This window comes from Elephas maximus, chromosome 19 (genome assembly GCF_024166365.1).
Source record: "Elephas maximus indicus isolate mEleMax1 chromosome 19, mEleMax1 primary haplotype, whole genome shotgun sequence".
Classification (NCBI taxonomy): Eukaryota; Metazoa; Chordata; class Mammalia; order Proboscidea; family Elephantidae; genus Elephas; species Elephas maximus.
Genome location: NC_064837.1, coordinates 22,792,896 through 22,809,989, shown reverse-complemented (window position 1 = coordinate 22,809,989; position 17,094 = coordinate 22,792,896). Strand labels below are relative to the sequence as shown.

Below are 17,094 nucleotides of genomic sequence, written 5' to 3'. Positions count from 1 at the left end.
GTAAGCGGAATAGGGTCAAGGAGATAAGCCAAGCACCAATTTGAATTTTTAAACTAATAGATGAGAAAAAAAGAACAGGTGTCTGGAAGCTCACAAACCTCAAATAACCTGGAATTATTTCTTCCCACCATCTTAACCATCTTGACCCCCTGGGCCAAAGCCAGGATGGCTCTGTACTCCCACCTGCCTTTCTGGTCCCTGCCCCAGACTCAGGTGACAGGTGGCTGGGTTCCAGGTCAGGACATGTCCCAGCCCCTGCAACTCTACCCTAGTGAGAGAAAGAGGAGTAAGGAGCCAGAGGGGGCGGGCAGCCAGCCCAGGAGCAGGCACGTGACCCTCCCTGGCTACATATAGGTTCTCTTTAGGGACCGACGGTTCACCTCATGTCCTGTTGGGCCAAAATGCCCCTGCCAACTCCCCCCTGTGTGCCAGGAATGGTCACATCCCTGATTCACAAAGTGGCCCAGGAGAGGTGGGGGAAGAACTGCTGCCTGGCTCCTCTCTAAGTGCTGCAAAGCCCAGGATGAACAGGCAGCAAGGTGGGTTCTAGGACCCCAGGGATCTTAGAAGGTAGCAGTCAGGTGCACAGGCCTTTACCTCCCAGCATCCTCCTGGCCCCTCTCCTTCCATTCAGAAGGAGAATATCAACAGCACAGAGAAGCAATGGTGAAATGTGACAGCTCCCCACATACCCCATGAGGCCTTGGGTGGGGGATTCCACAAAACAGGGAAGCTTGAAGAGAGAAACAGTCCCAACCCAAGGACTGGAGAAGGAGGCATCACCTTCCAAGGGGAAGGGGCTGAACTGATAGTCCTTGGCCTTCCCCTCTGCTCTCAGCCTCCTGCCCACTCAGAAAGAGCATGTTATGGGCAGACAAGGGCAGCCCCCAGACTCAAAGGGGTTCACTGTGCCCTTCTGCCACCCAAGCCCAGGGCTCCTCAAGCATCCTGCTGGCAGAGAGGATGCAGTACTGCCCAGGCCTGAGGAAGACAGTCAGGGCGAAGGTGTAGCCACTAACAACTGTTATTAGCATAGCTATCGACACTTCCGTTTACGGAGCACCCTGGGTGCCGCGGACTGGGCTTAGAGCGCCACCCCCGACATTTCTGATGGCCGCAGCAGCCTCCAAAGCGGGTATTACTCCCTACTCACAATTCCAAAATTCAAAAAGCACTCTCCAAACAAGAGATTTTTAAAAACTATTTTGGTGGCAAAACCCAACTGTTCATACTCTATCACCCCGCAGCATGAATACACATAGATTTTGCTATAAAAATATTCATGTATTTGGTTACGGGTTCCTGCTCATTATGTACACCATACGACATTCTGAAATCCAAAAGTTACTACCCCAAAATACTTCTGGCCCCAGGGGCTTCAGAGGAAGGGCTATGGACCTGGATTATCCCCACCGGACAGACGCAGGTTCAGAGATGGGCCCTTGCTGAGATGCCACAGGGGTGGAGTGGCAGGGGATGTGAACCCAGGCCACATGACTTCAGAAAACACTGTGTTTCTATCTTGGCACTCATTTGCTAAGACCCTGAGCCAAGCAGGTACCATGCAGCTGGGGCCCAGCCTCCACGGTGCCCAGCCTCCAACTGCCATGGCAAGAGTGTGGAGGGCCAGAAGCATGCTGCTTAACACTCTCCCTCCCAGCTGCCAGAGCAGAGCCCAGGTCACGGCGGGTGCCGGCACTGACTTAAGGAAAGCCATGCAGCCCCTGTTGTCCAGCCCTCAGGCTCTGGGAGCAGCCTCTGGTCATGCAGGCTTATTGAGGCTTGGAGAAGCCGGCTGTGATGGTGCCTGCGCCCCGGGACAAGGTTGGTGAGGGCCATAGGAGGTTAGTGACACACTCAGGTACCTCCTGCTGCACGCCAGGGGCTGGCGACTTGGACTGCTGCTCTCCAGTGAGGTTCGACTTCGGGCCAGTGGAGTCTGGGGCCACCAGCTCTTCCAGTGGGGCTGGGGCACACTGCTTCTCTGGGGTTTCAGGCTTGGCTGGGGATCCTGGTTTCTCTGGGGAGTCCACTTTCCCTGGGGAGACTGGTTTCCCCTCAGCGCCTGGCTCCTGGCCGGAGGGCTTCTCCCCCTTCCCAAGAGACTGCTTGCTGCGGGGCTTGTGGTCCTTGCCTTTGGCCCGAGACATCAGGCTCCGCAGGCCCACAGAGAGCTCATCCTTGGCTGCCTCCTTCTTTGCTTCAGGCTTAGGCGGAGCAGGGGGAGGAGGAGGCGGCGGTGGGGGCTTGGGGCTCAGGGCTGCCTTTTCTCCCCTCTTGCCTCGAGCCGGGTGTTCAGGGGACTTGACCCCTCTGCCCAGAGGCTCCTTGGCACTCCCAGGCTCCTCACCAGGCAGCACCTTGCTCACCACCTTCCTCACTGCATTTGCCACCCGCTTCCGGGATAGGCCCTGGGTCTCCTCGCTCGGGGCTTCTGCTGAGGTAGCCCCTGGGCCATTCATGGTGAGTGCAGGTGTAGGGCTCTTGGCTCTCTGGGAAGTCTCTGAGGGCACCAGGCTGGTGGGAGGTTGCGGGCTCCTAGATGGGCCACTGCCGTCCTTTGAGCTGCCCTCTAGCTACAGTTACATGAATACAGGGAAACATTAGCATGAGTTCCTGCGTCCCTGCCCACCCCATGCAGAGGGAGAAGGTGTGACCTCGCGTAGCCCTAGCACGGACCCTCCACTCATCTGTGCCAAACAGCACATAGCTACAAGAGTGTACCCCAGGAAACCTGTCTCCATCTACCAAATCAGACAATTATATCTAAGAGTGTGGCCTCTCCTTCCCACAAAGCACAAGTAGGTACTACTGTCACCTGCTATGTATCCCCAGGCTTAGAATGATGCTGTGAGATGCCAACATAGAGTGGCCAGAGGCCCCTGAGGTGCCCCAGAGATCCTGGCTTTCTGTCAGAGCCGCAACGAAGCCCCGAGCCAAGCAAACCCATCCCCTCACAGCCCAAACATGCAGAGATGGAGCAAGGAGAGGTTAAACAACCAATCCCTACCACCAACCCTAGGCCTAACTCCAGGGCTTCCTGCCTTTGTGGTCCCTGGTCCTTTCGTCACCCTGTGCCTGCAGATCCCAAAGAAAACAAGGGTCAGAGAGCTCTTCCTGGTCCCAGGACACACCAAGCTTCCTCCCTCTCAGCTCCTCTGGTCTGCGGCCACTGTCTGCCTTCACCTACTCTCTCAGGGGTCCCAGTGCTGGCCCAGGAAGCTTCCACCCCAGCCTGCTTTCTACCTGTCTCTGCAGTTTTCCTGCTGCAAACCTCTTAAGGGTTTGGAGGTCCCCTAGCTCTCACTATGTGTGCGTGTGGAATGGAGAGAGGGAGAGGAGGCACATGAGCCCGTGAAGGGTTAAGCCCCCAAGTGGCCTGGCTCCTCTCTGTCCTAGGGCAGGGACCCTGGCTCAGCCAGCCTCTCAGCCTTGGAGCACCCAGGAGCTGACTGGAATACCCTGGCACCCTCAGCCTGGTGCACTCACCCTTCCTACACCAGTGGGAATTGTCTGAGATCTCAAAGGGCTGCCACTGGGAAGGCCCAGCTGACTAATGACGGGGCAGAATTTTCTGTGCCTGGGGGGGTAAGGTCAATCTGGGGGTCCTTACTGGTCAGGCAGTGCTCTGCCCCTAACTGAGCTGAGCTTGAGTCCTCATTCCCCCAAAACAATGACGTTGGTTCTAGAGTATACCCGGGCACTAGACTGTGGGGGGACAAGCTGTCCATTCCTGCTTAGATGCGGGAAGATGTTCAGAGAGTGGGCAGACCTGGGAGCTGCTGCCCTGGCTTCCACCTGCTCTGCTTTGTCCAGGAGGCTGCCCCACCTCCTGGACAGAGCAGAACCAGGAGGCCTCAGTTCAGGCCTCAGCAGCAGGGTGCTGCAGCTGCAGGAGTTGGGGAGGGGAGGGCTTGAAACTGCCTCTTCCTCAACCTCTTGGCCCAAGAGTGCTCAAAAGCATGCCAGGGCACTGCGGAGCTGGCCGGTAGCCCTAGTTGCTGGGTCCTTCTCTCTTTCCCTCCTTCTTCTGGCTTGGCCCCTATCCCACTCCATCCTTTCCTCCCTAATTGAAGATGATCATGACGAGGACGACAATGATGGTAGTAAATGCCCACACTTATACAGGACGCTCCTCTAAACATTTTACATGTAGTTTTCGCCAAAAAATCTGGAATAATCTGAGACTTCTTCCTCATGTATCTCAAACACATCCCTTGGTAGCCACAGGCTGGCCTTGCGGGATTGTTTATGGATCAGGTGGAAGCTACCATGCCTGGCTAATCAAATCTCCACCCAAGGAAGTGGGGGAGCCCGGGCAGGCACCATCTGGGGTAATGAAGTATTGATCTGTTTTGTGATCCAGCTCTGCCCCCGACCCTGGACACCCCCACCCTTGTGCCAACAGCAGCCCTCTCCTAATTACATAGCTCCAGACCCGGCTGTTTAGGAATGGTCTCTCTTCTCCTGTCTTAAAGGAATCCAGCTCTATTCGGGGTCTCTATCCTGAGGCAGAAAGACTTGGGGGTAGGGGCAGCAGGCAGCTGGAGCCTCCCTCCAGGCCACCCGCATCAAGCAGCTGACGGGGTCTTGAGAAGAGACAGCGACAGCTGCAGTGAAATCCCTCTGTGTCCTTGTCCTGTGCCATACAGAGCAGGCTGAAGAGTCTCAACAGCTGAGCTCTCCTTTAGTGCTCCCAGACCTAAGAGTTTGCCCACCCAGCCTCTCCTAGTCCCGAAGTGTTCAGAAAACCAGAGCTAATGGGCCCAGGGGAAGGCCCCCAAAGTACCTTGGCTTTCTCATCTCCCAGGTTTCCCATCACACCTCCCAGGCCGGCATCACACATTCTGTTCTTTCTGCCCCTTTACTGGCATTTCCTTCAGCCATGCCACACAGGAAGGGGAACCCTTATAAGCTAGTCGGGGGCTGGTGAGTCTGGGGTCAAGCTCCACCCACACACATACACACACACACGCACACCACACATACACACACACACATATACAGAGGGGTATTGGAGAAGCACTTACAGCCCCTTCCTCCTTGCCAGGAGGGCCAGGCTTTGGCAGAGTTTTGTCTTCCTCTTTAACCTGAGGGAGCAGACAAAGAAGTCACTGGCAGATCAAGGCTGGGAGACCCAGCACCAGAAGCACAGAAAGGGAACAGGCAAATGGCCTTTCTCTCCCCAAGGGGCAGAGCTTCTAAGTCTTCAGGAGTACTGAGGCTGGGGGACCTAGGCAAGAGATATCCTACCCTGGGATCAAAACTGTCCAGTGACAGCTTTAAAAGTGAACAGCCTCTGTGGATGAGAAGGCCACGTGCCCTTCCTTGCCCTCAATAACCAGCCAAGGCTCTTTGCCCACTTGGGCTGTCTAACGAGCTCCAACCACAAGAGCAACATTATGGCCTTGGTGATGTGGCAGATAATAAGATGCCATTACTTCAACTCATGCAAAACTACAAGAGTCATCCCAACTCAGACAAGAAATGATCTGCACAAAAGTCCCTGGCCTGGTGACTGAGGAGAGGGAAATAACCCCCCAGGGTGGGTGCCTGCTGAGCCAACAGAATTTGGTGCAAGGAGAATGGGTAGCCCCATCAGGCTGGCTCTGGCCTGCTGCTTGGTCCTGTACGATTGATTGTCTTCTAACACAGAGCCTCAGTGCCTTCCCAGCTGGGCTCTGGCTGGAAACAGGAAGTGGGGCAGAGGGAGGGATTCAGGAGACCAGATATTTTCCCAACCTCATACCCGCAAAACTGCCAAACATGCAACTGAGGGAGGAAACCTCAAGGTTAGGGGTGGGGTGTGGAGGAAGGAAAGACGCCTGTAGCTCTGGCTGCTGTGGCGCTAGGCCCCAGGAGCCGGCCTGAGCGAGAGAGGAGGAGGAAGTCAGGGGGAAACAGCAGAACCACACTTTATCTGGAAAAAGGAGAGAGCTGGGGAAGCTCTGAAGGTTCTTTCAGTTCAGAGACTGGCTCAGAACAGACCCGGGGGGCTAGGCCTCAAGTTTGGGAGCGCTTTCTCCTACCCCTTCACCAGCATTTCTCCCTCAAAAAGCTCAGGCAGCCCGAGCGGATTTAATTTCTCTGCTTTCTCTAGTCACCTAGGAAAAAGCTAGGCCTGTTACCAACCCTACCCCATCCTCAGCAGGCCTTTCTTTCCTGGCACAAAGGGGGTGGGAGAACAGGAAGGAGTCCTTGAGTCCAAAAGGAAAAGGTTCTTAGAAACTCATCCAGAATCATTTTAATGATGTTTTTCCACTTGGGGGCGGGCAGGGAGGGTGGTGGTGGTGGTGGTGGAGTGGGGACTCTGTTTTCAGCCAGGATCCCTGGCTGATTCCGAGCTCTAATCAGCAGTGCCTGGGGCACTGACCAGCCGGCAGTCACTGCAGATTTAAAGCTGCTTCTTGTCTACAGAGCTATTTTCAACGGGCTCAAGCTTCAAAGTTAGTTCAGGCTGCCATGGAGAGAAGGAAAAGGGCAATTATTAACCAGAGTGGACCCTACTATTTTAGAAACTGGGGTTGGAACAGAGAAGGGGAAGGGAGAAGCTGGTGGAGAGGGAGTAAAGAGAAGTGGCAGCTCCTCGGTCTGTACCTGCCGCCCCTCCATGCCCACCCCTCCCCCCCCACCCCCACTCCTCCACGTATCACTCCGTGCATTAGCTCCCTGGCTCGCGGGTTAGAGGGAAAGCAAGTGTTCTCAAACCACACCCACACACTCATTACTGCACGCAGTGCTGTTAGCTGGGGGTCAGGAATGGCTACAAGATTCCAAGTCCCCTCCGCGCCCTTCACCAGCTCCGAATCTGTCCTCCCTCCAGTGGCTCCAGTTTGGGACCTCGAGAGTCTGGCCCAAGCATGAGGTGTTGGGGGAGACACTGGCTGCCCCCCGCAGTGTCTGGGACGCTGGGCCCTGCTGTGAGCTCAGCTCTAGATTTAGCCTCAGGCTGACTCACCCCCCTCCCCCGCCTGCTGTAGGTCATTGTCCAGCCTGGGACTGTGCACCCGCACAGAGGCGCGCCCAGGTTGGCAGCCTGATTCACCCTCTGCACTCAGGCTGCTAACTGGCCTGACTCCCCCATCCCGACCCCTTCTCCTTCTACCCACCACTGCCCCCTGCCTCTGGGAGACCCAGTTCCAGAGGCCTCAGAGCCAAATCCATTCCCAGCAGCCCCTCGTCAGCAGCCACCAGCCCAAGGGTGAATCAGAGCAGCAGGACTGTGGGAAGGGTGTGGAGGGGTTAACTTGGAGGGGCACCAGCAGGACAAAGGGCGGCTCAGCTTACCAGAGATGGAGCTGAGGGGAGGAGCGTGACTCAGGGCAGGAGCCCATCAAGACAGAAGAGTGAGCTCCCCTGTCCTTGTCATTCCCCCCACCCCCAAATCCACACACATGCCCAGTCCATCTCTAGCTTCCGAAGCTGCCTCTCCATAAGCCAGTCTCCTGCCTGCAGACACACCATGCCAAGCATGTGGGGAAAGCACAAAGATTTTGAAATCCAACTTTCCTTTTGCTCCCAGAAGGCAAACCTTGATGAAAAGGCCATGGTGCCGAAGATGGCCTGTACCCCGGGTCAGAGAAGAAACAGGGGGCAGGGTCTCTCAGGGGCTCGGAGTCTTCCTAAAGGCCAGGACCTGCCGGACAAACACTGTGGGCACAGGGGGAAAGGAAGGATAGAGTAGGGGAGGGAGGATTACAAAATTCACAAAGTCAGAAAAGGTATAGGGAATAAAATATTAAAGAAAACTGAAGGCAAGATAGGTGGGGTACAGAACATAGACCTTCCTACCCTTAGAAGCTGTGTGTTCTTGAATAAACCACTTCACCTCTCTGGGCCTCTCTGCAGAATTAGGGACTGGACTAGTCTAGATAATGGCTGAGGTCCTTTCCAGGTCTAATGGCCCAGAAGTCTTGAGTTGGGGGAGGGAGGTACACCAAAGCTGCTGGCCTGTGTCCTAGGAAGGGGATTACGAAAGCTGTCCAGGACCCTAGCAACTTTGCCTTCCACATGGAACAAACAATTACCTACCAGGGCCAGAGGTTTGGAGAACTGTAAAGCTGCCCCATCTTTGGGTTAGAAGCCAGAGCCAGACACCGGTCCTCCCAAAAATCAGCAGCCAGAACCTGCCTCCGCCCAGGACCCGGCCTCGCCCAAAGATTCAGTTCCATTGGATGGCATTTAAGAACTGGTTCATTCTTATCCCTGCTTTTAATGAACTGACAGTTAAAATTTTGATTTTTTTATATACTCAATTAGTGGATCTTTGTTTGTTTTGTTGACTTATTTTTGTTTTGTGAATCAGCTAATATGCCAGACACTTGAAGATTGTTTGTTTATTCACTCATTCGTTCTTTGATCTCCACCTCAAGTTTTTCTACCCGCCCAGGGAGGTCCCATCTGCCCCAGGCAGTGGGCCCACCTGGCCGTGTACACCTGGGCCTGTTCCTTCACCAGCTGTTCCACACAAGCAGCACAGACATCATTCTGAGCACAAGCCTGGGGTTCTCCCCAGAGAAAATTCTCTTTGTGGCCTTTGTGCAGAATTTCCTGGATAATCTTTTTTCTCTTCTTTACCCTTGGATTTTCAATGAGGATTTGCTTAGGATCAAGAACGACTTAACTTTACCCAGTACAGAACTGGTAAGGCACTCGGGCCCCAGAGCTGGTGGCAATGTCTCTGCTATAGTCACCTCTAGCGTCTGTGGAGTGAGGGGTTTGGGAGCTATGTCCTCTCATGGCTGATCTGTTCCCTCTCTAGAGATTCCAGTCATTGCCCAACAATAACGTTTAATTAGTGAACACTGAACACCAAACACCTACAATAAAAAGGGCCCTGTAACTAGGTATTTAACATATATTTTCTAATATAAATCTTACAACAACGTCATGAAATGGGAATTACGATTCTCATTTTATAGACGAGGAAAAAGACTCAAAGAGATTAAGTTACAAAGCCCCTAAGTGGTAGAACTGGGATTTGAACTCAGGTCTGCCTTACTCTAAAGCCTCTGCTCTTACCTAGCACATGCTTCCTTAGAGGCCCACCTATCTACAAGTCCTTCTCTGGAATGTCAGGCAGGTAGGCAGGCATCAGAGGGGCTGTGTTGTTCTTAGTAGCCAAATCTGGTTAATAGCCTGCATGGTTCAGGAAATCCAGGTTAAGCCAAAATGTGGACTGATAGTGAAGGTTTTACTAGTGTTCTGCCCGCAGGGTGGTGGGACATTTCTAGACTTGCAAAGAGCCCTTAACTACCACTCTCTGAGGCTCCAGCCACCTCCTCTCTCTGTGGCACTTCTGACTTCTCTTTAGAGAAGGGAAGAGAAATCAACACTCACTGAAAACCTACTATGACCCAGGCACTGTGGCAGGGGCTTCATGTTAATCTCCTCGTTTAATCCTCACAACAACCCACTTTCTAGATAAAGAAATAGAGGGCAAACAACGTGCCGGGGGCTCCACAGCTAGTAAGTGGCAGAGCTGGGACTCCAGCCCTGATGGATCTCAGTGAGCTGTTCATATCATTCACTGGACTGTGGTTTCCTCATGGGCAGGACTCTATCCTACCCATCAAACTGCTGGCACTTAATAAATGTTTGTCAAATGACAGTGTTAGAACTGGGGTTCTTTGTACAAACCGCTTATCCCCACCTGGTCTCTTCCTCCAACTGTAAACCATGGAGAATAACTCTTGCTCATCCTGATTCCCAGGGAAGTGGTAAAAATAAGGGAGGTATAATCTCCAAAATTACCAACTATAAACAGTAAGTTCAATGCCTGGGAGTGGAGGGAGGGCAGGTACACTTTGAAATTGCTTGGTAGCTCTTTGTGGAGCTAAACGTAATAACAGCCGTAAAATGCATCGTACCCTGACCTTGTCATTCCATCTTCAGGAATGTAGCCCAATGAGCTGAGTCCAGGAAAGAACAACAACAAACACACACACATGTACACACAAAACTATATAAAGATTGTTACAGACGCTCTATATAACAGCTGCAAACTGGAAACAGCCCAAATGCCTAAAGTTAGGGAATGATTAGGTAAACTCTTGATACTTTGATACAAGGCATTATCACATTACCATTTAAGCTGACAAATATGTGGATGATGTAACTGTGTGGAAAACTCCATATGAAGTAACATCAACCAAAAACAAACTAAAACCAAAATTGTATGCCAACAGTCATGATAATAATCTTATAAAGAATGTGAACTACACACAATAGACACACTTGATATTATTTTGTTTTCTACTTGTTACTTACTGTTTATTTTTATTGTAAAGATGGCTAAATAAAAATAAAATAAATTCAATAAAAAAGAAAAAGCAAGGCGAGAGTAGCTAAAAGCACTTGTTCCAAAGAGAAGAAACCCAAAGAATGTGCTGAGGGACCACCTACTCTCAGCCCCAGAAGGCTCCCAAAACTCATGCAGCCTTGGCCAGGCTGGCTTTAATCCTCCTCAGTACCAGCATCCTCCTTTAACCTACCATCTTCTGTGCCCCTTACAGGAGGAAATGGGGGCACGAATGCCCCAGGAGAATAATTCCACCCACCAGGCAGCCCCTCAGACATGGAATACCCAGCCTGGACAAGTGCGTTGAGGCCCAAGTGTTCGTACCAGACACCAGCACACACTGTGGACCCAAGAGCGGCAGGCAACCCTGAGAGAGAATGCCAAGGGGAAGACGAGCCCATGTCACCTGTGGCCAAGATAACTTCCCAGCACCCCCTGCTCGGCCAACACACGCATACTTTGAATTCTCATTGTAAGGGAGAAAAAAAAGAGGCCTAGCATCCTCCTCGTCTCTCTCTCCTTTCCCACTCTCAGGCTCTTAAATTCCCAGATGACCTTCCCCTTGCCAGTCCCAACCTATCACTAATGTATCTAAAGTTGGGCGGGGGAGGGGGAGTGGTGGTAAGGGAGATGAAAGGAATAACAATAATAACCCAAAAACCAAACCAAGCTGTTGCCATCAAGTCGATTCTGACTCATGGTGACCCCATATGTTACAGAATAGAGCTGCTCCATAGGATTTCCTTGGCTATAATCTTGATGGAAGCTGACTGCCAAGCTTTTCTTCTGTGGCGCCACTGGGTGGGTTTGAATCGCCGACCTTTAGGTGAGTAGCTGATTGCAAACAGCTTGTGCCACCAGGGATCAATAGTAATAACAGCCCATCTTTACTAGCATTTACTATGTGTCAGGCACTGTGCTAAACTCTTTACACACATATCTCATTTAATCCTTACAACAACTCTCTGAAGTAGATGCAGATACTATTATAATTCCTACTTTACAAATGAGCAAAAGGAGGTTCAGAGGGTCAAGCAACTTCCCCAAGGTCTCAAAGCAGCCAGTGGCAGATCTGGGACTCACAGCCAGGTCTGCCCTCTGCGAAGGACCTCGGGGGCTCAGACGAAGGAATGGAAGCAGGCCCTGCCCCCATCGTCGCCTGTGCTGTTGTCAGACAACAGGTTGGGTAGAAGGCAGGGGCTTCTACAGATGACCTGCCCCTCCACCCGTGACCTGAATAAGCTTTGCACCGAGTGCTTGAGAGGAACAGGAGCTCTGCAGGAAGTGGCCTGAAGGCCACGCTGCCAGCCAGAGGAGGAGGGGGTGAAAGGCTTGGCAGGGACACCCTGGCCCCTTGGTCTGGCCTCCAGAGAGCCCTCCCCCGCCTAGGGCGGAACAGAAAGCAGACGATCACCCACCGTCACTGCCGGCCAGCCTGGAGGAAGCAGGTGCATGGAATGGCTTCCTGCCGCCACTGCAGTTGCAGAAGGGCCTGGGTTTCCTCCTCCAATGGCTGGTTCTGCTGGAGGTCTCCCTCCCCAGGGGACACTCGCTGCCCCTCAGCAGGGCACTTCGCCATCTGCCTGGCCACCATCTTTCAGGGCCCCAAACTGACAACCTGCTGCTGGTAGCCTGGGTGCATGGAGTGGGGTGGGTGAGGAATAAGCCAGGTTAGGAAGCACCAACCTCTTGGGATAAGGGCTCTCTCTGGCCCCACTTCCATGCTGCCCACATGCCCCTCACCACTAGAGCCAGTTCTGTAGCTGGGGCGGGGCTGTCCCCAGGCACAGAGGTACAAATGCTCACAGACATATCTCAGGCTCCTGATACACCTCCACACAAGGCCAGCCCACACTCTGCCAACTGCTGACACAACTGAAAACCCTACCCTTGGTAGCTGGGGGGGTGGAGTGGGGGGACGGAAAAGACTGGGAGCTAAGGAGGCAGCTATGTCTCTCCTCGCTTGCTTTTTTAAGAAACTTACTCCTCCGGCATAAATCTGTGCTAAAAAAGAGACCTACGAAGAGTCAGTCATCCCTGAGATGCCATCTGGGCCCCTTCCAAGTGTCCTATGCACAGATATGGAAGAGGCTGAGCCAAGTCCACTCAGGGACAGCAAAAAGCAGGGATCCCTGACAACTCCAAGGACCATCCCCTCTCAAGCCCCTCTCTCCTGTCTAGCCAGGAGGAAGACGGGTGAAGGGCTACTCTGGCAACCGGAAGCAGGGCATAAGACTCCCAAAGGCCTGGGAGGTTCTGGGGTTCTGGGGCTTTGGAAGGAAACAGCATTCAAGGAAGGCCCCGAAGGCACTAAGGGTTTACGGGGAAGGACTGTCACAGCCTGTGGGGGTGGCTGATGCGGTCCCAGGGCACTGAGGCTTAGAAGACAGTGCCCCTTCCAAAGCTCCCAAAGTCATGAGTCAGGCCCAGGTTGCCCTGCCCATCACTTCTGAAGGGTTTCGAGGCTGCTGGGGCTAGGTAATTCCCTTCCCACCAGGAGGCTCTGAGAGGAGCCCCAAGACAGCCCCACCTCAACCTCCCCATCTACTTCAGCTGCATCTGGGGAAATAACAAAAAGGTCCCTCCTTCCCTGTATCAGGAAACAGCAGCGGGAGGAACCAGGGACATTTCCGGGGTGGGTGATCAGAGGGACACTCACCCGCATGGCCTGGCCTGGAGCAGCCCAGAGCAAGGAGTCTCCTCTCCGATGCTGCTCCGTTAGCTGCTCAAAATAGCACTGGCTGCAGCCCCGCCCCTGCACCCCTCCCTCTCCCCCGCCCCTCCCGTCCAGAGCGGCTGTTGCCCAACCCTGGCCAGAGCCAGCCATGGAGAGCGAGTGGTGGCCGGGAAGACTGCGGGTACCACGTAGCCGACAGGGAGAGGGTGGGTGATACAGCGTGGGTGTGGAAGAGAAGGAGGCTCTTCAAGTAAGGGCGTGGGGGTGGGGGGCAGGCAGTGTTGGAATTAGGGGTAAGGGACAGGGAGGGTAGGACTTTCCTACTGACATACACCCTGGCTCCTGACAGCTGAGCTGATATGGCCCCTAAAAATAGCAGAGGAATTTGAGACCTGCAGCCCCCCGGCCCCACAGGCCAGGATGGAGACAAGCACACGAGCATTCACGTAAACACACACACACTAGCACACATAATCACCGAGTCACAGCACAGTGTTCTTGAGAACACGCAAATCAACCCAGCCACTTAATTACTGCAGCAGAGGCCGAGACAACCACTGATGTCACATCTAATATGATACACAGGGCCCACAGCACACAGTTCCCAAACAGCAGCCGCACGGCAGTCCTGTGAAGTCTGGCAGGAGCAGGGAGGGACCCACAAGATCCGTCTGAGGACCACAGTTACTGCCTCACTGTAATATACTGCAGAGACGTGCTAGGAATCAACTGTGTTCTCTCTGTACATATCCCTCTCCCCCACACACAGCCAGTGACTGCGGCACACGGGAGGGTGGGGCAGGTGAGGTGTGATGGGTGGGTCTTGGCCCTGCAGACAGAGGAAATCGTGGGTGTCTGGAGCAATGGCTGCCGGTGAAAAGCCAGTGCTCCCTGTGAAGAGAAATCCTGGCCTGGCTCTCCAGTTAGCACCACAGGATGCCCCAAAGGATACCCAGACCAGGGCCAGGGACCACTGAGAGGCTGGAATGGGAACTGGGAGCAGGGTGGGAAGGGGCCCAAAGAGGACCTGCAGGCTTCAGAAGCTGTCAGCTCTGCAGAGAAAATCTCCCTTCCTCTCCAGGAAAAAAAAAATGTGGGATGGCATGGAGGTGATGCTAGGAAGTCCTGGAGCAGAGTTGCCTCCCAACCAGTACCCAACGAGGATGGCATCTCTGGCCAGTCCTAAGAGCCCAGAGAGTCCTATAAATAGTATTACTTTCTCTGTGGAAAGGTTGGTAGGCACTGCCAAGAAGACCGCAACTCTGCCTCCAACCTAGCCCATACTCTGTATATGCACAGACGCACAGGCTATTAGGGCTAGGCACTTATGCCTCTGCATTCTAGGGAGTGGTGTCTCTTCATTGGGAGATCGTCCGGCTTTTCTGGGGCTTGTGCTTTGTCACAGGTCTTTGCATCTGCAGTGCCTTCCTAGTACACTGGTGCCAACTTTGGCTGCACCCTGAAGTCACCTGGGGACTTTAAAAATAACTGATGCCTCTCAATTGGTCTCAACCCACCTGGATCAAAGGAGAATGAAGAACACCAAAGACACAAGGTCAATATGAGCCCAAGAGACATAAAGGGCCACATAAACCAGAGACTACATCAGCGTGAGACCAGAAGAACTAGATAGTGCCCAGCTATAACCGATGACTGCCCTGACAGGGAACACAACAGAGAACCTCTGAGGGAGCAGGAGAGCAGTGGGATGCGGATCTCAAATTCTCTTAAAAAAAACTAGACTTAATGGTCTGACTGAGACTAGAAGGACCCTGGAGGTCATGGTCCCCAGACCTTCTGTTAGCACAAGACAGGAACCATTCCCAAAGCCAACTCTTCAGACAGGGACCATAGGATAGAAAATGATACTGGTGAGGAGTGAGCTTCTTGGATCAAGTAGACACATGAGACTATGTGGGCAGCTCCTGTCTGGAGGGGAGATGAGAGGGTGGAGGGGGTTAGAAGCTGGCAAAATGGACACGAAAATAAAGAGTGGAGGGAGAGAGCGGGCTGTCTCATTAGGGGGACAGTAATTGGGAGTGTGTAGCAAAGTGTGTATGGGTTTTTGTGTGAGAGACTGACTTGATTTGTAAACTTTCACTTAAAGCACAATAAAAATTATAAAAAAAAAAAATACTGATGCCTTGATCCCACCCTCTTCCCTCCAGTTTCTGATTTAATTGGTCTTGGAGAGAGGCTCAGGCACTGGGATTTTTCACAGGTCTTCAGGTGACTCTTATGTGCAGCTGAGGTGGGATACTGCTAGACTACAAAGCCAGCATAAAGCCTAGCACAGAGGTGCCAATTTGTTAAATGAATGAGTGAGTTAAGTGAATGAATTACTTAGCTATGTGACTATGGGCAGGTGACTTAAATTTCCCTCATCTGTAACATGAGGATTATGCCTGGACTAACTCTTATAGAGTTATTAATATGAGATTGTTGTTGTTGTTGTTAGGTGCCGTTGAGTTGGTTCCAACTCAGCAACCCTATAGAACAGAGTAGAACTGCCCCCATTGGGCTTCCAAGGAGCTGCTGGTGAATTTCAACTGCAGTCCTTTTGGTTGGCAGCCAAGCTCTTCACTGCTATGCCACCAGGGCTGCAGATGTATGAGATTAATATGGAACATACATCAAGGGGCTTTGGTTCTCATAGTTTGGTCCCCTGATCAGCAGCATCGGCATCACCTGTGAGCTTGTCAGAAATGCAAATTCTGAGACCCCACCCCAGACCTACAGAATCAGAAACTCTGGATATGGTGCCTAGCATCAGTGTTTCAACAAGCCTTCCAGGTGATTCTAATGCTAAAGTTTGCTAACCACTGCTTTAAAGGAATTACTCAGAATGAGACTCCTGAAGCCAGGCTGCCTGGTTCAATCTTGGCTCTTCCACATGGTAAACTGTACAACTTAATTTCTCTGTGATTCAATTTCTTCATCTGTAAAATGGAGGAGGAGTCCTTGGGTGATGCGAATGGTTAACATGCTAGGCTGCTAGCCAAAGGCTGGGGGTTTGAGTCCACCCAGAGGCGCCTCATAAGAAAGGCCTGGAAAGCTACTTCCAAAAATTCAGCCATTGAAAACCCTGTGGAGCACAGCTCTCCTCTGACACACATGGGGTTGCCATGAGTCAGAATCGACTTCATGGCAACTGATACTGGTAAAATGGAGGAAATAATAGTATCTACCACATAGGGTTTTTTTACCACATAGGGTTGACTGTAAGGGTTAAATGAGTTAGTACATGCAAAGTTCTAAGAGCAGTGTCTGGCACATAAGTTTTTGATAAGCTTGGACAATTATTATCTTTCTATGATCATGAGGCAAAAAGGATGTCATCGTAAGTAAAATTTCCCAGTAACTGAAGCCTACTCCCTTTTAGGGACCAATATTTTTTAAGTAGTTTTCTAAATTCTATGACTATTTACAATCATAAAAATAACAAACATCTATATACTCTCTACTTTCTTAAGTAAGACATTCTGAACTCATTTCAGAGATCTCAAACTCAGAGGTTCCCTTCTTTGACCCTATCCATTTCTACTCCTCCCTTGTGCTGAAGGGCACGTCGTCCATACTGTGGTCACTCCAGACTGGACACCTTAGTCCTGACTTCCCTGATGATTCTGCCTTGGCTCCTACTGAGGAAATGAAGGTCCTCAGATGCAGGCTCCCTCATCAGTTTTCATCCTCAACGGTAACATCTCTATGCTTCACTCTCCTCCTACGCTCCCATCTCTGAGGACGTTTCCGTGTCCACCTGCCTCTAGTCCCCATCCTAGCTGCCTCCTCTGGGATCTTCCCACCAAATGAACCCTCTATCCTGACTGCACCCTTAAAGCTCAGGAAACCTCAAAAATCTGTCCTTCCACCGGAGGGTTACATGGGAAAATGTTTACGATAGTTAACATTTTTCCTAAGCTTTGACAATTCTACAGCTGTTATCGTTGTCAGGTGCCCTTGAGTTGGCTCTGATGTATATATTACGTAGCAACCTTATGACATATATATTACTCTTGTAATAAAAGGGAATAGCCAATAAAGGTGGGGGGTTGTGTGTTTTGGTTTTTTAAAAAAAATTTCGTTGTTGTTGAAAATATTCTCAGCAGAACATACA

The 17,094-nt window shown here is 52.0% G+C and overlaps 1 protein-coding gene across 19 annotated transcripts in view; it reads right to left on the bottom strand.

Annotated features, from left to right (window-relative positions):
* MYO18A (myosin XVIIIA) overlaps nucleotides 1-17,094 on the bottom strand; it is a 103,459-nt gene that overhangs the window by 53,265 nt on the left and 33,100 nt on the right. For 2 of the 19 annotated variants that reach the window (XM_049858755.1, XM_049858756.1), the window contains exons 1-2: nucleotides 7,512-7,650; nucleotides 5,031-5,092 (exon numbers count right to left, since the gene is read on the bottom strand). The exons of 10 other annotated variants lie outside the window; for them this stretch is intronic. In XM_049858755.1, the coding sequence (XP_049714712.1) occupies nucleotides 5,031-5,092; nucleotides 7,512-7,548 (99 nt within the window). In that variant the 5' untranslated portion in view covers nucleotides 7,549-7,650. 7 more of the 19 variants (XM_049858749.1, XM_049858748.1, XM_049858750.1 and 4 more) reach the window with 7 other exon arrangements.